General features: G+C 38.6%; 1 protein-coding gene across 4 annotated transcripts in view; it reads right to left on the bottom strand.

The window, feature by feature from the left end:
* Positions 1-22,482, bottom strand: part of ARK2N (arkadia (RNF111) N-terminal like PKA signaling regulator 2N) — a 51,858-nt gene that overhangs the window by 4,682 nt on the left and 24,694 nt on the right. For all 4 annotated transcript variants that reach the window (XM_065662574.1, XM_065662572.1, XM_065662575.1 and 1 more), the window contains 2 exons: positions 7,963-8,145; positions 4,370-4,496 (listed from right to left, as the gene is read on the bottom strand). In XM_065662574.1, coding sequence (XP_065518646.1) covers positions 4,370-4,496; positions 7,963-8,145 — 310 coding nt within the window. The remainder of the gene's footprint in view (positions 1-4,369; positions 4,497-7,962; positions 8,146-22,482) is intronic.

Genomic DNA, 22,482 nt, shown 5'->3' with positions numbered 1-22,482 from the left:
GGACGGGGGGAGGAAGTAGGAAAAATCAAAGGAAGACTGTTTTATGCACATGCGTAATTTACAAAAAATTTAAATCTATTAGAGAAAAATGAAACAAACTGAAAAACGTGACTTGTCCTAAGCAGATGCCAAGTAATATTCCAATGATGACAGATCCAGTAGCAATCTGAAAAAATCACAAATGATGGACAAACTCTGGGGTGTCACAACTCACACCACTCCAATGACAACATAGAATATGAAGCACAATGAAAAACACTGTGAGCAAAAGAACTGAATCCAAACACCATACTAAGCACGCAAAAAAATACTGATCAAAAACCTAAACCTCCAAATGACAACCCTGTCAGAAGCCCATCAATACTTCATAACTGCAAGCCTAGACCTGCAAGAGAAATAAAATTCTAACTAGGATTTGAACAACTGAAACGGATGAGTGTTGAACGGAGCCAGTAAAAACTAGTTTCTGGGAGATGGGAGATGGTTACCTGAACACAGGAAAAGCACAAAACCATGCTTTAAGACTATGTTTGCTGAAATTATCTCAGTACAAATATACACAAAACTGATTTCAAACAGCAACTCTGCATTAACCTAACATTACCTTGTACACGGTAAACGTTATCAAGGCAAGGAGCACAGAAAGCTTTTGAATAGGGGACCTCAAGCAGAGGGTTGTAAATAGTGCTAGAGAGGTGTACGTAGTGCTAGAGAGATTTGCGTGAACTAGTAACTGAAGGATAAGTCCACTCTGCTTATTATTAGGACAAAGCCCTGGGTCTGCTGCGTGAACAGCCAGGAGAACTACTTCCTAAGGAATTAGTATCTTCAAACGAGTTGGCCATGCAAGGACTTTTACTACTCTAAAAGCCAAGACTAAATCTCTCTTCCTTTGGCACCTTAAAATTTCCTTTATTCACATCCAACAGCACTGGACTGTGTCCAGACTATCTGCATAGTTTCCAGCACTGAGTCCTGCACACCTTTTTCTTCCTTTCCTCAAAAAGATGCAATGAAGGGACAATGAGGAACAACTCTCTTCCTTGTTCCTCACACTCCTGTTCCGTCTCCAAGCATGCACCAGGCAGCAAAACTAGTTTCAGAGAGAGTTCACTTGTTTACTGTTTGTCCTGGCTTTACCAGGAGCCATTTTGCTCCTTAGTAACTGGTGCAAGCTCTGTGTTTTGACTTCCAGCCTGGGCAGAGAGCTGATAACACCGATTGGTTTTAGTTGTTGTTAAGTAATGTTTATTCTGGCCAAGGACTTTGTGAGTCTCATGCTCTGCTGGGGACAAGGGGAAGCCGGGAGGAAGCAGAGACAGGACACCTGACCCAAACTAGCCAAAGAGGTATTCCGTACCACAGCACGTCATGCCCAGGGAGGTTACTGGCAGTTACCCGGAAAGGCACACTCTCTCTTCGGGGGGGGGGGGGGGGGGGTCGAACTCGTTCGGCAGTGGTATCGTATTCTCTTGTTATTTTCTCTTATCAATATTATCATTGGTGGTAGCAGCAGTGATTTGTGTTGTACCTTAGTTACTGGGCTGTTCTTATCTCAACCCGTGGGAGTTACATTCTCTCGATTCTCCTTCCCATCCCTCCGGGAGCAGGGAGGGTCGGGGCGGGGGGGTGAGTAGACGAGCTGTGTGGATTGGTTTAAACCACGACAGTTCTGCCTCTGGCAGAAAGCTCCAGGGGAGACTCAAGGTCGACCCCTTGGCTTTTGGAGTCGGGGGTACAAAGGATCTGAGGCCAGCTATACCCCAACTGAGAAAGAGATACTGGCAGCCTATGAAGGGGCTCGAGCTGCTTCGGAAGTGTTAGGCACTGAAGCACAGCTCCTCCTGGCACCCTGGTTGCCCGTACTGGGCTGGATGTTCAAAGGCAGGGTCTCCTCTACACATCATGCAACTGATGCTACATGGAGTAAGTGGGCTGCACTAATAACACAATAAGCTGGAATAGGAAATGCCAGTTGTCCAGGCATTCTAGAAGTCATCATGGACTGGCCAGAGGGCAAAGATTTTGGAATGTCACCAGAGGAGGAGGTGATGCGTGCTGAAGAGGCCCCACCATATAACAAACTGTCAGAAAGTGAAAAGCAGTATGCCTTGTTTACTGATGGGTCCTGCCGTATTGTGGGAAAGCATCGGAGATGGAAGGCAGCCATATGGAGTCCTCGGCGACAAGTTGCAGAAACTGCTGAAGGAGAGGGCGAATCAAGTCAGTTTGCCGAGGTGAAAGCCATCCAGCTGGCCCTGGGCATTGCTAAATGAGAAAAGTGGCCAGTACTTTATCTCTACACTGACTCATGGATGGTGGCAAATGCCCTGTGGGGGTGGTTGCAGCAATGGAAGCAGAGCAACTGGCAATGCAGAGGTAAACCCATTTGGGCTGCTGCACTGTGGCAAGATATCGCTGCCCAGGTGCAGAACCTGGTGGTGAAGGTACACCATGTAGATGCACATGTACCCAAGAGTCGGGCCACTGAGGAACACCAGAACAGCCAACGGGCAGATAAAGCTGCTAAGACTGAAGTGGCTCAGATGGACTTAGATTGGCAACATAAAGGTGAATTATTTTTGGCCCGGTGGGCCCATGACACTTCAGGCCATCAGGGCAGAGATGCAACATATAGATGGGCCCGTGACCGAGGGGTGGACTTAACAATGGACACTATTGCCCAGGTTATTCATGAGTGTGAAACATGTGCTGCAATTAAACAAGCCAAACGGTTAAAGCCTCTTTGGTATGGAGGACGATGGCTGAAGTACAAATATGGGGAGGCCTGGCAGATTGACTATATCACACTCCCACCAACCCGCCAAGGCAAGTGACATGAGCTTACCATGGTGGAAGCAACCACCATGGAAACATATGCTGTGCCCCATGCCACTGCCCGGAACACTATCCTAGGCCTTGAGAAACAGATTTTGTGGCGACACAGCACCCCAGAGAGAATTGAGTCAGACAATGGGACTCATTTCCGGAATAACCTTATAGACACTTGGGCCAAAGAGCATGGCATTGAGTGGGTGTATCACATCCCTTACCATGCACCAGCCTCTGGGAAAATCGAACGGTACAATGGGCTGTTAAAAATCACACTGAGAGCAATGGGTGGGGGAACCAACCAGGTGGCCTTTGGTGTGTAACACTAGAGGATCGGTCAATAGAGCTGGCCCAGCCCAGTCAGAACTTTTACATATTGTAGAGGGGGACAAAGTTCCTGTGGTGCACATGAAGAATTTGCTGGGGAAGACAGTTTGGGTTATTCCTGCTTCAGGTAAAGGCAAACCCACTTGTGGGATTGCTTTTGCTCAGGGACCCGGATATACTTGATGGGTAATGCGGGAAGATGGGGAAGTCCGATGTATACCTCGAGGGGATTTGATTTTAAGGGAAAACAGTCAATGAAGTTAATTGTATGCTGTTGCCTGCTGTGTAATACTTTTATAGCCCATCAATTAGATGTCTTCAGGTCACCATCGACTGGCCCTGACTTCCCCCCAACCATCATCCCAACAGAGAATGAATTCTGATAGAACCAGACAAGTTCTGCAGTGAAGGAACAATCAGCATCAGTAGGCAACACTGTTTTAAACTGCTTTTATTCCACCTAATTAACACTCCATACTATGTGAAAATGGCAATCTTGTTCAACTGCTACGTAATAATTTAAGCCAAGGAAAGACTGTAAACTAAATATGAAAGTAACATCAAAAAAAGCCTATAAAGAATAACAGCTGAAGCACAGCTGGACAGCTTTGTATCTGAGCTTGAGAGAAACCTCTGGGTTTCTCACCCTCATCTACTCTGAACTCTCTCATATCCTGAAATAAAACCAAGATTCATAAGGATATGATTTTTAATCTAAAGGGGCTATCTTATGACATTAGCCACTGAAAAAAATGACAGTATTAAATTCTTAATTAAACTGGAAGCTGATTAAATGCTTAAAGTACGTGAATATTCTGAAAGCAAACAAGAACCCATATAGTTTTGTTTATGTATGTGCATAGCCACACTATGCCTTTAAAATCTGTATTCCTGATGTACATGTATTATTTAGTATCTCAATATTTGGTATCTCAGTACTACATATGTTCAGCCTGTTAACATTTGACAGTAATCGCAAGCTTAGCCTGAATACTTACCAAGTTGGTAATATTCTGAAGGAAAACAGATTTTGACATCACCATGATCAGCAGAATGATAAAAGTGGAACATTTCCTAGCTTTGGGGCCTCAGTCGTGGATGGGTAACTACAGAAGTGTAAGTCAGCACGTTTTTTTCTTTATTAATTTTGGAAATACTGGTATTCTGAGAAAATGAAAGAAATATTAGAGCAAGAAAAAGGGATTCATACCTGGCATGTTCTTGAACTCCAACAATCTCTACTTCACTATCAGAAGAGGCGATATGAATTTCTTCATTGATCTGGACATTACCAGAAGAGGTTTTGTCACTTGCAAGGAAGCCTGGATCCAAATGACCTACAGATGGGGAAAAGACAAATACAGCCAATGTTTAATATCTTATGCAACTCAGAAATCAGCTGGAAAAGGAATTTCCCAAGCACCCCCAGGTCCTTTTCCATAACAGCTTTCCAGCTACTCTTCCCCACGCCTGGAGCCCTGAATGGGGCTGTTGTGGCCAAGTGGAAGACCCAGCACTTTGCCTTGCTGAACCTGATACCATTGGCCACAGTCACAACTAGTGAAGCCGTGTTGTGACATATTAAGTAATACTTGCATGAAAACCAGAAAACAGCCAAAACTAGTGTTTTACATAAAATAAATTATTTTTAAAATAGTTATTTCAATAAAGAGATGTAACTTCCATTTGATTATTTTTTCTTAACTAAAAAAAAAAATAAAATAATTATTTCTACTGTCTCTCTGTAGCAGTAACCTGGGGGACACTTGAGCCCTGAAGCAATGGCAATACCTGCTTCTTGGAAACCACTCACTCAACTGTACCACACAGGGGAAGAATCATTTTTGTAGCAGGAAATACGGGATTAGATGAACACGTTACACATGTCTAGTTTGAATGGACAATATTCTAAGATGAGAGGAGGAGAACACAGTAACAATCCACAGAATTTCAAAGGTGTGTAAACAGGCAAAACTGATTTATACCCCCAGCTGGATCAAGAGGACACAGAGGGAAGAAATTTAAGTTTGATTTAAGTTTAAACAAGTGCCAGAGAAACTTCCTAATGACTGCTTGAAGTACTTGGGAAAGATGCAAGCAAATAGAGGGGTAGAGACCATGTTGTATGTTCTGGTTTTGGAAAGCAAAGTCCCTTGGTGCAACACGGGGGTTAGCTAGGGAAGGAAACCTGTGTGCTGCCATGTACCCAGACGAGGAGTTTCCACCTCTCAAGACAAAAAAGATGTGTCAGCTTAAAATGAAATAATAACACAGGAGGCCTTTTCTAACATCAAATTTTAGCTGAACAATTGATAATTACCACTGACTGCCAGAAAGTCCCAAAATGGGTCACGGATCTTGCTTTAATAGAAGTGACTGGTCACACCATGAAATATAAAATGGAAGAGCTCAGAGGCTTTGAATCATGTGCTGGCAACGCAAACTGGGAGATTTATGTGTTCACCATCCCAGTGATTCACATCACCCTGCTCCTGAACATCACTGCTGCTAGAGCACAGGCAGCATGACAGTAACACAACCCTTGTGTGGCTCTTCTTGGTCCTTGGTCACCAAATCATGCAAGCTGGTACAGATACCAACCTGCCTTAATATGTTGTATTAATGTGCTAATGATGTAAACACCATTCTGCACCCTTTGCTAGACAGGGTAACATCTGGCAGAGGGGCAAAGCAGATTAAATAACCCCAAAATAAATCCCCAGAGGTATAAATGGGATTTCCAACAGAGATTTCACATATTACCATAGCTTTAAGCTCAGAGAACAAAAATGTGATTATCAGTAGAGAAACTATGATTAGCGGAGTAAATACTGTGAGAGTAGCTCAGGGTAAATCAGGATTATAGCATGCAGATGTATTTACAGACTCTGGCCATACAAATTTCATGCCTAATAACATGCCTACACTGTTAATTTCTTTGCAGGAACATTCGGATGATGCCCAAAGGAGATGTTTTGTTTGCCCTGCAATATCAGTTCTTGCAAAACAGCCCAAAATATTTGCCCATGCACAAAGATGTGATAGTGTGTCTTAGTAAGATTTTTCACTTAGATAAGGCTTATGTTGTTATTTTCCCATGGGAACACATCATTTAATGTCTGTTAAATTAGATACTGGCTGAAGATTATAGCTGTGAATGAGATGCAAGTGTTGAAAACTCTCCAAATGTGCAATCCTAGATATGGTCAGAAAAGACCAGTACTGACAAACGTACAGTCACAAGTGCACTGAGGCTACAAGGCTCTGGGGCAAGGTGTATGAAGGAAAAGAGATTAATTCTGTCAGACATTGAGATGGCCACAGCACCAGAAGCAAATCTGTATGGCCACATCCCCACAGAATCAGGGATGACGAAGTTTCTTGAAGCTTTCTTTTACCTGGCAACCTCCTCTTTCCAAGTCCCCATGGATACAGGTGGAGGAAGGAAGACAGATCTCCAGCTGCACTGCAGCACCGTACTCATAAGCAGAAAGTGGAACAAAGCTTGATAAGAAACTTACACTCCTTTGAAGTGACAATCTATTAGTGCTAAAGCTAATTTTCGGTGTTCTAATCTCTAATAAATCGCTTAATAAAGGAGTTGGCTTTTTAGGGGTCAAACAGCTATGTATCAGTCAGCTGATATCCTGCAAACAATACCAGTGAGCTTGTAAAACCAGCTATCTTCCAAAAGCAACAACATCTAGCTACAGATCACAGTGAAAATGCAACACTCATATTCAAATAACAGACTTGTCCACATGATAATAATGGAAGATCTTTTTCCAAATCAGCCACACGCTTGTATTTCTTTAAACTTTATAGACATTCAGAAGTATCTAAGAGCCATCAGGACACTTCCAATGCAGGTACCCTTTGGCTTGCTTACATTTGGAAAAACATAGCATGAAAGAAAATTTTGCTATGCTCCAGCACTGCAGGCAATACTCTATATCTTTCACAGTTAAAAATCTTAACATGGGTATTAAAAACACGAGTGGAAAGGAAGGCAGTATGTTAGCATATAAAACTACAGGATGAAGTTGATAGGAAGTACACCGTTAGCTCTATGCATGCAGAACACAGTAACATTTAATCTTGTGGTTTAATTCTTTTGTTAGGGAAGAATTGCAGGCACCAATGGAAACCGAACAATTTTTATGAGCTACATGAACTCTTCTGAATTCTCCCATAGTATTTCTGCTCTTGCTTTCCTGAAGGAAACTTCTTTGCTGTGTCTTGATCCTAAACCCATTTACCAACATCTTTTCACCCTTCATCTTTATCTGGTGCTGATCTATCCAATTTTCTAAGTTACATTAGAAATGCAGATGAAATATGGGAATGATTAATGCTTGCATTTCAAAGAAATAAACAGACAAAGAAGAAAAAAGACATACACAATTGCAATACTTAAAATGAGGTTATGATCAGTTTCCTAGCTGATGGCATAGGTCGTCATGATCAATTATTCAATAACAAGCTGAGCTCGCTTTAAATTACAAAACCATCAAATCCACAAAACCTAAGTTCCAATAACTAATTAGAGGGAAAAGAAAGAGAAAAAAATAATGAAGGAAACTACTATTAGTAATACATTGCAGCAACCTTTGCCTATATTTATCATTTGTATTTTAGAATAAATGTCAGACATTTTTAATAAGCACCTGTACTGTTTTACTGCAAAATCCACACATACAGCTTTTCAAGCTTCGTAAACTATGAAAATACTGAAAGCAGGAAATGGAGAGACACCAACTGAGATGCTGAAAAAAATGTCAAAGGAAAAGAATTTAAACAAACCTGTATCACCGCTCAGTTCATCTAGCAGCCCTCTGGTTCTCCAGGCAGATCCTGAGTCTTGATTTCCTAAGGAATTACTGTGCTCTTGAACTACTGCAGCTGCCAACAGATTATCCACATTCACCACTTCTGAGTCTGAATTTGTGTCTGATATATCATAATGAGGTATGACAGGAGGTCCATCTGCAGAAGGAGAGAAAAACAACATGGATTAGAAGTAGGCATACTGTGAAAGAAACCTTTAAAAGTACAAATGGTTTGTTGAAGGACTGATGTCTTCTCCTACATGAATCTATTATAGAACTATAAATTTTATGAATTCTTAACATTTCATTTAATGAATATAGTCTGAGATTACAGAGACATTTTAACCTTTGCATAGACAGAAAACACAAATGTAAGAAAACCATGTTTATAGATGTATCAGTAATTTGTGTATTATCTTTTACATTAACACATAAACATCTCCATATCTGACAATGTTACATTTACAATATTAAAAGGATAAAACCTTCAGTTTCAAATATAAAAATAGTTAAGTCACAGGACATAAAATTTGGCAAGACAAGATATTTACCTAGAGGATTTTACAGAACTCAAGTGACAGCTTGCATTACTTTAGGGTTTGTTGAATAAAACTAACTTTTTGATATAACTGACCCACTGACAATAAACTTAACATTAGGCAACTTCCCTTTCATAATATTTACCTGTTAATGGCAGGGGAATTTTTCAAAATGCAAAGTTTTTTGCTGCTGTTTTTTTTTAAGATCAAGAATAGCAAGAAACAAAACTATAATGTGCAGTGATAAATATGCTTTTAATTCAATATGATTACCATATGTATTTTTTGCCACCAAAGTGAAGGGGAGAAGCAGGAGAGAAAGCTGCTTACATGAAATCTATTCTTGAGGAATAACAAAAAGCTATTTTTGGTCTATTTTGTTAAGATGGACTATCTTCTTTGTGAGGAATGAAAATCCTAACTGGAAAGCATGCTGTAAACACAAGAGTCTCAGAAAAAAAAAAATAAAATTCAAGACAAAGATTAATATGGAAGCAGAGGGAATGGAAGAATGCTGCGATTCTGAAAGGATGCATATTTTAACTCAGATGCCTTGTCTCAGCAACAGCTTATCAACTAAGAGTGGATGAAAGTGGCTGGAGTTCCCACTCCCCATATGAGAGTATCAAAACTTTCTTTGGGCCACGACTTCATCCACAAAAATGAGTATGAAATAGAAGGAAACACAGGTTGGGTCAAAGCTCAGCAGGTTTGCCACTGCAGATCTTTAACTGTAAGGAAGTTCTAGCAGCTGAGAGTCTGCAAGACATTTTTGTTATGGGAATGAAACACAGATGGTGTAATTTGTATGGAATAATACAAAATAACCATAAACTAGTAATGTGTTTAGGATGATAGGAGCCTCAGAGTTACAGAACGACTAAAGAAATCTTTAAAAGTCACAAAGAATAAAATGAAAAAACTTTTCAGAAAGACTGGCTTCTTTTAGGAGTATTAAGTGGCTGTTGAAGACAGAAAAGAATATGATGATTTAAAAGTTTCAAATTTATTTCTCTGAAAGGCTGTTTCCACAGAGGTTTTTAGGGTGAGTTTGTCTGCTTGTGGGTTTTGGTTGGTTTGGTTTTTTTTTGTAACTTGGTCCCTGAAACATAATTCAACTCCCCCTATTTTAAGAAATGCCTATTTTATGATTAGCAACAGACTTCATTAAAGAGCGATTGTATTGCTTAAATCATACTAAAGATCAGTTTTGCAACAAGGTATGAAGAAATTCACAAAATATTTCCAATCAGACCTGCCTCCAACACAACATTTTCATATAACAGTGCTATATTACAAACTTAAAACAGACCAAACAAAAATAAATGGGTAGCTAAATACCAATGTATTAAAGACCAAACTGTTCACAACATGAAATGCTGATGGTTATGACTGATAAAGAAGTCCTGATAATTAACTGAAAGGCAGTATCAGTCTTTTCAAAAGGCAATTACAAAATAATGTAATACGAAGTTCAGAATTAAGCTGGCTGATGTTCAGTTAATTATTTGTGACAGCTGATGATTAAATTACATGCAGAAAGCAAGAACTGGACTGAATCATGAGAAGCATGTTTTCTTTCAGCCTTATCATCAAAGTTCATCATGAACATATATAATGTGATCTATAAAAATAAACAGTTGAGTGCAGAAGATACGAGGGTCAAGTACAATATTGACTATATGACCATTTTTTCAATAGGTTATCTAAGATTTCAGGAGCTATGCACTGTTCCTTCAGGTCTTTGTTTCTCTTGCTTTTGACTGAGAGCTTCAAAAGCAGAAGCAAAATTTGATTTTAGACAGACATGTCTACACAAGTGAAATTATATTTGGACAAAAGGCACCAATAGTCTCAAGTCAAAATTGTACCACTCCTACATGTATAATCATGCAAAAATGTATAATAAATGTATATACATGCAGAGTGATATTCTTATCACCTACCCATAGAAATAACTTGTGTGAAAGTCTTCATCAGTAGGAAATACAAGCATAAACTTGTTATCTGTAGCTCCACTCCTGTATCTTCCACACTTCCAAACAGCACACCTTATAACTTAGCTTAAATTTATTATACATCAAACAGACAGAAATATTTTCAATATAATTTACACACTGTACTTTCATACTTGTCAGCGCAATAGCCACCAATTTAACAATACTGAAAAACCAAACTCCTTATTTATAGAGAAATCACAGCAGAGGTCTATTTCTGCTTTTCTCAGCCTTGCATTTCAGGATCAGATCTGGAAATGAAAGGCTCCTGACACCAGGGTTATCCATACCTATCACCAGTAAATGACCAGCGAGGCCAAGATAATGGCCTCGACACTGCAACAAATCCTAGGATTACCAGCATGTGTAACAGAAGAAATAAGCAATAAATAAATGTGTGTATTTAAAGCAACCCAAACAATAAATAAAAGAATAAGTAAGTTGTAGACAACTACAGCTAGATGAAAGCTGCAGCAAAGGCACATAAAAAAATTATCTAAAAAACCCCTATTCCCAAAGGCATGCTTCCTTTTCAGTGCTAAAAGGATGGGTTAGGAGGGGTTAAATTTGGAAATAAATAATACTTCCCTAGCCAAATATGTGACCATCCTATGATGTGATGCAAAGTGAATGTGTGGTACCAAGAAATAAGGACAATTGGCCTCAGCTAGGAAATAAGTGGGAAAAAAAATGCTTTCAGGTTAATAATTAAGGGGAAAAAAATAAGGAAAATTAAGGATTAACTACAACCACAGTTGTACCTTATCATCTTTTCTTTACATTAGAGCTACTCCTCCTACTTACTGTCACAGGATTTCAACAGATAGAAAAGCAGACACCAAAACAAACCATGCCAGAATAAAAATTTAATGTAGCGCAATTAGGAGGCTCGCTGGTCAGTAATTTAAACAATCTATTTAAGAGAAATTGCTTCTTTTGAGAAGTCAAGGGAGCTGGAAGACTTACATTTCCCTGGTGATAAGCTTTAATTCATTTCTAAAGCAATAAACACTCAAAAACGGCAAGGCTGAAAAGTTAATAAGTACCAGCAGCAAAATACAGCTGTTGACATTTAATGTTAACAGGGGGAGGAGAGACTGCTTTTCTTATTTTTCTTTTAAAGAATTCAGAGGCAGAGGTCACCACGGGGACAGCGTTTCCAAGTGTCAAACTCTCCCTTAATTTACACAGCTCATCAAAACTAATTCTACTCAGGACAATTGCATCAGAAGCTACGTGTACAAAATCCCAGGGCTAACAACATCTTTCATTTTAAAGCTTGCAACAGAGGAAATTCAGTTATTTCTTCTCTGCTAGCCATTCTCATGCTTTTCATTGAGCCACATACCAACATTCAGTCTAAACTCTTGTTAAGATCCACACTCCTATTATCCCTTAATTCATTATAATGGCAGCACAAGCAAAAAGGGGGAATCAACCATAAAATTTCAGCTGTAGGTTAAAAGCAGTGATCCTGTAGAAGCACCGTACCTTTGTGCTGCAACAGCTTTGTATCAATGCACAGCAGTACTTCATAATAGGAAATAGAAGGTAGTAGCTAGCAAACCCTGAATTTAGTCTTTTAACTCATTATTTCCCTTTAGCTTTCTTAAATTTAGGCATCTAGTGCCATGCTCATCACTTACACTCCCTCCCACTGTAGCCTGAGAGAGGAACTTCAGGGTTAGGTAATCTCAGACTGGAAACTGCAGCCTGGAGCACCCTCATCTCCCTCATTCCTCAGTAAGCAGGAAGAGCTCAGACAACCCCCTTAGACAAGGCACCTAGCCTTCAGACCACTGAAGTTCAGCGAGATGAATTCCAGCCTTCAGGATGGGATTTAAATTTGCTGTATTTTTTCTACTAGTGGCAAAATCTCCAGAGGATTATCCTGACTGAAATAACTTCCAAATTAAAAGCCTAATTTTGGTGATCATCAGAATCTTTGCCATGAGAAAACACGGAGCCTCATTGACGTGTATCACCCTACGCTTTAAAACACACAGAATAGGTACACTAATAATAGCAATAATAACTAGAGCAATTTATTCTTACAAAAACCTTTCCATTAGTGGCTCTCTAAACAGCCCCAGGTGGTTAGTATACCTCCTTCTGCCTGTTGGGGAAACTGAGGCAAGCAGAGATTTGCAGTTTGCTCAAGGTTAACAAGCAGCAGAGCCCAGCTTTGCTGAAAACAACACTCCCCTAAAATTACTGAGCTATTCTTAACCAGTAAATTATTGAGGAGTTAAAAAACTGTGTTTGGAAATGCTTTCATGAAACATACAAAAGGTGTAAAGGCACCACACCGAGGCACCGGAGTAATCATAGAATCATAGAATAGTTAGGGTTGGAAAAGACCTCAAGATCATCTAGTTCCAACCCCCCTGCCATGGGCAGGGACACCTCACACTAAACCATCCCACACAAGGCTTCATCCAACCTGGCCTTGAACACCGCCAGGGATGGAGCACTCACAACCTCCCTGGGCAACCCATTCCAGTGCCTCACCACCCTAACAGGAAAGAATTTCCTCCTTATATCCAATTTAAACTTCCCCTGTTTAAGTTTTAACCCGTTACCCCTTGTCCTGTCACTACAGTCCCTGATGAAGAGTCCCTCCCCAGCATCCCTATAGGCCCCCTTCAGATACTGGAAGGCTGCTATTAGGTCCCCACGCAGCCTTCTCTTCTCCAGGCTGAACAGCCCCAACTTCCTCAGCCTGTCTTCATACGGGAGGTGCTCCAGTCCCCTGATCATCCTTGTGGCCCTCCTCTGGACTTGTTCCAGCAGTTCCATGTCCTTTTTATGTTGAGGACACCAGAACTGCACACAATGCTCCAGGTGAGGTCTCACAAGAGCAGAGTAGAGGGGCAGGATCACCTCCTTCGACCTGCTGGTCACACTCCTTTTGATGCAGCCCAGGATACGGTTGGCTTTCTGGGCTGCGAGCGCACACTGCCGGCTCATGTTCATTTTCTCATCGACCAGCACCCCCAAGTCCTTCTCTGCAGGGCCGCTCTGAATCACAAGCCCAAGACCACAGGTCTGCTTCTGGTCTCACATCTGCACTAGGAATGCAGGCACTGCTTTGTGTCGATCCCAGTATTCTAAACTAAGTAGTATTTACTTTTTCATATAACAAAAGAGACATTTAAAAACAATAAAAGATCTAAGAACACCCCGATTTACATGTGACATTTAAATTTGAGAGATAACTCCATTTACTTCACAATTAAGCAAAATATAGAACGGACTTCAATACCTATAAATTTTAAGATCAATGATCATTACAGTAATTGAAATAATCATATTTTGCATGCCAAAAACTTGAATATTCATCTTAAGTGACTTGCCAAAGTAGTTTTACAGTAGACACATCAGTAACTTTGATCAGAAAGGCTTCGGATATAAGACTGCAGGCTGAACTGACAGTCATTCTGTTGTAGATAAACAATATAAACCTGGCATTATTTAAAACATGATCCAGAGCTGCCTCTTCATAACATATGAGCAGTTTAAATGGCACAAACTAGCTGAATCCTAAAACAATTCCTAAAGCAGGGTGGGGAGGCAGGAGATTGCTGCTTTTTTATGTTGTTCAGCAACATGAAACACTTCATTACTGTTTATATTTATATTCATATTTATTTATTCCAGGTTACACTAGTTACATTTCAAAATATACAGGGTTAGGCAAAGAATACATTGTAAATACAATAAAAAACAATAGAGTGTAACAACATTCGCTCTAAAGCCATAAAGTGAACTTTATCCATGAATCCACTTTCCTCAGATTTTCCTTCATTTCGCACAGTAAAGCTTTTGTGGTTTTGTTGGGTTTTTTTACCATAATAATAAAATTATAAACTCAAAACATGATCAAATGAGTACCTGTTTTCAGACCAGACCATTTTTTAGACAGCACATCAAAAATTCAAGTCTTGCTGATCAACATTCATTCTTTCAGGCTTTTTGATGACTAGATGGAAAGTATCTTGGATTTGTTTTATCAAATTATACATGAAGACACAAAACAGCCTTTTTCATTGTGTGTTAAGCAAAAGCACATGGAACATGGCTGTGTACTGAAAATACCAAGAAGTAGTGCGCACTTCGTATCTTGTGATAAGATTTATTTTTCCTGATGTCACCTAATGATTCATTAATTATGGGAGCACATATGTTAGCCAGATCTCTTCCCTAGTTTCACTTGCAAAAGTGTATCAGGAGGGTTTTGGAAATCATCACACTCAACTCTGACAGAGATATGACAGTTAAAGTATTCCCTACGTACATACTGCTTACATTAGGAAAAGGCAAGCAAACACACTCACCTCCAGAAAACATCACATTTTTGCAAGTACAAACTGCATCTTCCCATGGAAGGGCTAATATAGCGTTTGTGCAAAACTTTTGATGGTCCAGACTAATCCCTTGGCTTGGCCAGCCTTTGAGATTTAACAGAGCACTTCAATCACTTCTAACTCAATCAGCCTATTTTCCATGTGCCTTCATTTTTCTGATCTAACACTATGAAACTAATAAAATTAGTGAAAAGTCCGGTTTCTAGCTTTTTTAATTTTGTTTTGTTTCGCAAGGTACTGTCCGTCTCTATCAATCAGCCTGAACATTTTAGCTCATACAGTATGAACTACACATTGCATTTGCTCTCATGCTCCCATATGAAACTGCAGAGGTCAGCTTAAAAACACCTACTTAACTTGTCTGATTTACACACACCCATCAGGCAAAAGTTTACCCTAGAAGTCAGCTGAAGGATTGATTCTCTGACCAAAAAACCTGCAAAACAAGTTCAGTTTCTAACAAGGTGAAATGATAGTCCCACTGAAATTAGCAGAAATTTTCTACTGCTTTTTAATGAGGATTTAATTTCTTAATGCCCTTGAAACAGTACTCTGAAAAAAAAAAAAAATTACAGTACTTGAATACAGGATGGGACAAAATACATTAACAGAATAAATCAGTGAAAATAAATACATTTCAATTTGCAAAATAACTGCTAAATATAATCCAGTGTCACTGAAGTTAAGATTTGTCCTCCAGGTCTTAACTCTAGCAGCTCAGACAAAACAATCTCAGAATCCTGCAAAAACACTAAACATCCTGTGAACTTAAAAAACAGAGATGTCTATTTCTGTCTGAGTTATTCTGTCCTACTACTATTAAAAATAACACTGAGGAGCAGTAAATCTGAAAGTTTTAAGATTATTTTCCCTTTTTTGTCCTTTTACCTGCTCCATTTATTTTTTATAACAGAAACACTGAATAAAGTTTCACTACCTTTGTTTGAATTTCTGCTGTATATAATACGGCTTTGTTTTTTTTTGTAAATAAAACCTGAAAATTCAGATGTTTTATCAGAAGCATGTGAAGCAAAACCCCAAAATGCTCAGATAAAACAAGGTGTGAAGGGTGGGATTTCCTGCAGACCCCACTAGATGAAGGGAAGCAGCACAAATCCCTGGGAAAGAACTTGCAGCCTAAGCCTGCAAAAACACTGCACACTAAATCCCCTGGAAATGCCAAGGACTCCTACATCGGCTCCAATTCTAGGAGCAGATCCTTCAATTTTTCATTTAGTGAATTGTCAGTTTGTATTTAGTGACATTTATATTAAATAAAGACTTATTTCTTTTGCACTTGCAAATAAAAGAGCTAACAAAGTAGCTGTGTTTTACATGCTACTAAATCTCAACTCTGCAGTCGCAGGGGTGTTCAATTACCCCCATGCAGAAACAGATGCCGCATGGAAAACACCTATTTCAATTTAAAGATGACAATACAGGAACTTGAATAGGCCAGTGAGGTTTAAGCTGACACCATCCTCCCTGGAATTACATCAGTCTGAACCAGCTGATCTGACTTGATGCATTTACTTTTTTCAAATCATACATAAAAATCTTTAAAGAAACCATAAGGTTTCTTTGCTCCACTCTTAAGTATAAAACCAGGGCAACTAAAGAAACTCTAAATTATAGTCTGTGATTCTCCACCTCTGTGAAAAACTCCTTCTGATTTCTCCTCCACTTGTTAAATTTCACGGGTTTGAAGTAATTTCTTGAAATGTGAGCATAAACAGAAATTCAAAATGTAACTGGTTTTGAAGCAGTTCACTGATATGCCAGCATAAACTTAGATTCAAAATGTAACGCTGGATTGGAAAGTTAAATAGTTTCCTTCTGATAACCTTAAAATAGTCTTAAATGAGGCCAGACTGGTTTAACAAAATATGGAAGAGATTAAAATTTATGTTAAAATTGCAGCTGAAGAAATTTTAACTCCCTGAAATTTTCTAGTCAAAGCCCTTTGATAACAAGAGGTTATAATGGAAATCATGAGAAACTTAACTGCAGACATACAATATAGCAAAGATATTTCCAGGAGAAAAAGTAAAACATAATCTGAAATTACATATTGGGAATCTGCTTTTTCAGATATGCCAAAGGCTGTCGCCACACACATTTAAAATACAGACTAATCACTAGGATCTGAAGGTTGGTTTTTTTCAGTGCTCTGCATCTTTCAAAATCACAATACAAAGCAAGAAGAGAGATGCTTCAGTTTAGACCAGACAGTCAGCTGTCTGGTCTAAGATGCACACTTTTCATCCTAGAGGAGCTGATTTATGACAGCTGAAGATCTGGCTCCAGTTTTGAGGCAAGTGAAAAGAGCAACTCAACCAAATCATATTTATCATTTACAGAACAATTTACAATCACTGGTCTTGCACAGGTGTTCTTCACACTATGTAGCTTTCGTAGGGGAGCTTCAGTTAAAATTATACCTAATACGAACTATTCCCTCAGTCTTCTGGGTGTCTTGGAGTAATTTTACCCTAGAAAAAGCATAGCTTTAAAGTCTGCATGCTCAACTGCTGTAATCTGCTTGTTTTTTCACATTCACAGCTGCTTGCAATTGAAAACAACAATTAACAGTAATGGATAAAAATGTTGAAAGTTTTAAATTTTTGCCTGTAGTAACAAAATCCAAATTTTTATCTATTAACACACTGAATTATTTAAATTTTTTTTTTTTTTTAAGAGTGCCTAACCAATGAGATGGGGAAAGAAGAAAGACAGAATGAAGGATAGCTCATTGTATATAGAACGAACCTTTTGTTTATTACTAAGTGACCTGGACCACAGGTGGACTCTGTAACAATGATAAGGAAGAGAACTCTTCAGTTAATGTTTAGGGAAACCAGTCAGAATCAACTAAGCAGTTGGCAAACGGGACAACAAGGATGGCCAGCTCCAAAGTTCAAACGATGAAGTGATGAAGAGGAAGATTATGAAGAAGTGACCACCAGGGATCTCAAAGATCACTACCACATTATTGTGCACATGTGGGAAGAATTTTCTAGAGATATGATGTAATGCATAAGTAACCTCATGAATATGCATGTTATGTAATGTATTTGTATATTTAATGATTATATAATCACAGCTTGTTTGGTGCTCCAGCGGGACACGCTTGGAGGAGCTATCCCCTGTGTCTCCCAGCACCGCCATAAAGAATACCTGCTTGTCAACTTAGATTTTGTTGGCGAGTTTTTAGAGTTTTTCTACAAATCACCAAGACATTGAAGACTGGCAGAAATTTTACTGGCTACATCCCTAGCAAAATTATTACCCATTTATGAGACCCCTACACAAAGATGTTTCAATCTGAGAGGCAAGTTCAACCTATCCCCTGAAACAATTTGTTTCTGAAATGCCTAATTGCTCCATATATACAGTTTGATAAAAAAGGTTAACGGCATGCTTACGGACATACTGAGTTAAGTGACTCTTGCACATTAAAAAAGAAACCAGTCACTGCAAAAAGCTGCTTCTGCATGCATGGGAAGACTTGTAAAATCATCATGCATTAAAATATGCTGTTCTTATTATCTGCATAAAAGATACACGTGTGTGTATATATATATATATGTATATATAAACCTATGAACACCAAAAGGATATGATTGTTCTCAATACCAGCAAATAATCTTCCCTGAAGGTTCTTAAATTTTAAATGGACAAGGACAAGTTACTGAATTACAAACAAACATAAAATAACTTATTTAACTTCTACCTGAAATGCTCAGAATTTCAGATAATGGACTTTTCTTACAAGTTTACATCAAAATCTTTATATCAAAATTATGCATGAAGGTGATCTGCAAAGAATTTATTCCAGTACTTAAAAACTATCTCCTGCATAGCCTTTCAAACAGTTACTATGAAAATAAAACAATTCTCTAACCACACAGGTTTTCAATGAAGGCATCACACACTAAAAAAAAAAAAAAAAAGTCTGGCCAAGTATTATACTGTTAGCAAAAAGCATTTCTTAAATTCTTACAGGTTTGATCCAAACCCCTACATAAATTAATGGAAAAACTCCCACTGACTTTGGGGAGGAGGGGGGGGGGGGAATAAAAAAAAAAAAAAATAAAAAAAAAAGAAAAAATAAAAATCAGTGGTTACTTCCAACAGGAAGAAAAGGAATTACATTAAAATAATTAGGGGGGAGGAAAAGTGACTGTAGTTTAAAAAGCAAAATAAGAGAGCTAAAGTGTTCTCTCTACTTCAGCTATGTCTATGCAGACTTTCAATTTCCATTATTAGAACTTTGATTTAACTCAAATTAGAAACTTTTAGCAAGTTCTATCTGATGATAAATATACATTTTTGGTAGCTACAGAGAAGTTACTTCACATGAAGAAAGACCTTAATGGAGAAATGACCAAAAAATCCCTGCGTGTACTGATAATAGCAAGAACTAAATAGAGATTTCTAATATATAGTTTAAATTAATCCTACTTTAAACATCACAGTTTCAAACCTTCCTATTTAGAGTAACTATAAGTATAAAAAAAAATTCCACACAATAGCAAGCTACTGTATTATTTAAAAAAACTAATGTTCTGGCATTCCCCATCACAAATAAGAAATTATTTCAGTGGCATTTGAATGCGGTTTAGAAGAAGCTCATGCTGTCTAACACAGACCAGCAACCCATCCCTTCAGATCACCACAGTGTTTACTAACCCAACTGTCAAGCTTTCCTTTAAATTCCTATGCCAAGGCTCAATTCATCCACTGGTGGCTGCTTATCTCAGGACTGACACAACTATTTTTATTCCAGCATGAAGGATGCAGCTCAATCGTATATACAGAAGGAAGCAGCAGTGCCTTATGTGTACAGGTCATGCACATACACGTAGTTGGATGTGATTCATCTCCCCAAGCTCCAGCCAGAAGTTATCTATACTAAACTGTTTGTAAGGGAAGTTGAGACAACTAATGGAAGACGAAGACATTGCCAGGAGGTATCCTCTCTAGGTGCTTACCTCTTCCCATTGTCTCAGGAAATCCACATAACAGCAAAGTAGACACTTAAAAATAGAGGAGATGATGTCCATCCAAACTGAACACACACACATATATATATACACACATATACACGTGCATACTTGTTTACACAGTATAAGACAGCTGCTTCCATAAATGTGCCATGTGCAACACAGTAGTGACATTAATAAAAACTCTGGACAGAAAATGAACTACTAAAAGGGAGAGCAGAAAAAAAAAAGCAAATCAGTTGTGCACATTTGCTATATATAGTTAAACCTTTAGGGTAAGCTTATTCATTACTTCTGCCTAAAAAATGGAAGAAGAAAGAACTAATGTTTGACATTTTCAAGCTGCAAAACTTGGGAATAAACAGATAGTCAAAAGAAATGTTATAGGTTTGTACCTAGTCTGGTTCTCTAGGGTACTTTACATATTTAAATATAAAACTTATTTCCTCATATAAATGTTCTGACATGCAAAAAGGGCCATTTGGATGAATACTCCGAATGCTCCTAATGTAGCAGACATAGGTCTACTGATTTTGGGGTAGCTAAAAGGGATTTTAAGTTCTATTTTCCCAAGTTTGGTGATGAAACTTAGGCTGGTTTCCCTCATACACACCTTTAAAGGTGCTGGTATGTGCGTGCTGGCACACGCATATGGGTACACTCTGGGTTTTTTTTAAACTACATATATATTCTCTGTAAATTAAAAAACAATTACACCATGGTAATAAAATCCCAAAGAGAAAAATCAAAACAAACATATATGAAGAAAAAAGCAAACCTTGTTTAAAGCATAATCCAAAACAACATCAATATTGCAAAGATCAGAATATTTTAAGTTTATGATTGATTCAGATCAGGCTCTGCAATATTCCCATTCTCTGGAAAGACAGGTGAAAAATTGTTATTAAAAGTCACTGGAAACTCTATCATATCATCAACATTTTGATAGCCCACGTAAGAACTGAATGAGTGCTGTGGAAGTATGTGGCTACCAGGCATCTGTAGGAAAGCCCCTGACTGTGTGGTAGGGGAGATTCTTTGGCCAACTAGTTGAATTTTAGGTTCCCTGGGCTCCAGTTGTTGCTTGCTTTCTTCATCTGTGTCAAGATGGGTTAGCTTTTCTATCCACATGCGAAATTTCTCCTCTGTCTGCCTCTGCATCTCGGCAAAGCAGTTCATGGCCTCTTCCAGGACATTGCCTATGCAGTTCCTATCCCACACGGTGCCCCTGTCAAGCAATCCTGGAATTTCCCTGGTCGCTCTTCCAGATCCCCCAGCACGAATGAAGCCAGCTTTAAAGACATTGAGGCCATTTGATAAGACATCATTAAGTAAGAACATAAAACTGTTTATCAATGCATGTTAACTCAGGAAATCAACTTTTCTAATTGTGTCCCTTGGATATGACAACAGGGGAGGAATTAACAAATATTAACCAACAGTACTACTGTCAAAAATAATTAACATTTTCACACTTACTGAGTTTATAATGGAAATTTTGGCTTCAAAATTATTTTTATCCTAGAATTCTCAGAAAACCCTGTCACAAAGGTCTTTTTTTTCCCCCACAAATAAACCAAAGTAGTCCAGTTCCCTTGCAATTTCTGTTTAGAATTCAACTGAAAGTGTCAAAACATTATTCAGTAACATGCTTACTTGTTATGCTGAGATCCAAATACTACTAACTCAGAAACCTGAATAATTATGCGTTACTTCACTTACATACTTGAACCTTTTTATAATGGACTGTTAAATGCAGACAAAATTGTACACAACAGAGATAAAGGCTGATATAGCAACTGCAGCACCTACAGTAGCCAAGCTCAAAGCTCTTGGTCCAGTTTTGGAGAACACAATAAACACCAGTGAAGAGAATGCACAACACAGACGTGTATGAACATGAGAAGATATGTGAATGCCATCCTAGTACATGAGGTGAAAGCAACCTCTGCTAGGTGTGACGGACACAGCTACACCACAATGACATGCCCATATGACACAACCTCACACCAATCAGAAGCATGCATTTCACCACACGAGCCGCTGGCTTTGCAGCATTTCTGGCATCAACTCTAGGCAAGGCAGAAAACCAGACAGGGCATAATTGGAAGGAAATTGTTCTCCTTCCTTCTATCCATCAAAAAGATGGTTGAAATTACTGGCTTTGGGATTATCAGGAAGAACTTTAGCAGCAAGGACAGAAGGCCATTCTCATTTGTTTACTCTAAGTATCAGTAAAGAAAAGGCAGTGGTATCTATATTTTTGAGTTTGGAGCTCATTCAGGAATCCCCTAGAAGCAATAAAACCCCAAGAAAAAGAGGCTCTGTAGCAGTTTGAGGAGTAATAAACAATATGTGCATGCTGTCCAAACACACAAATGTTTCCTAAGTTAATTCCAAAACAAGACAAGCACCACATTAAACTACATAAAGCACCTGCAGAATGTGACAATTTAATATGTAAACGTGAATCTTCTAGGATCCTCTAGCTTCAGACTAATAGAAAATACCCTAAGAATGAAAAAAATCATTGCACAACCTAAGCAAATATTTACTAACAAAAACATAAGGCACTAAATCTTTAC

Source organism: Lathamus discolor, chromosome Z (assembly GCF_037157495.1).
Source record: "Lathamus discolor isolate bLatDis1 chromosome Z, bLatDis1.hap1, whole genome shotgun sequence".
Taxonomy (NCBI): Eukaryota; Metazoa; Chordata; class Aves; order Psittaciformes; family Psittacidae; genus Lathamus; species Lathamus discolor.
This window is presented reverse-complemented; position numbering and strand designations above follow the sequence as displayed.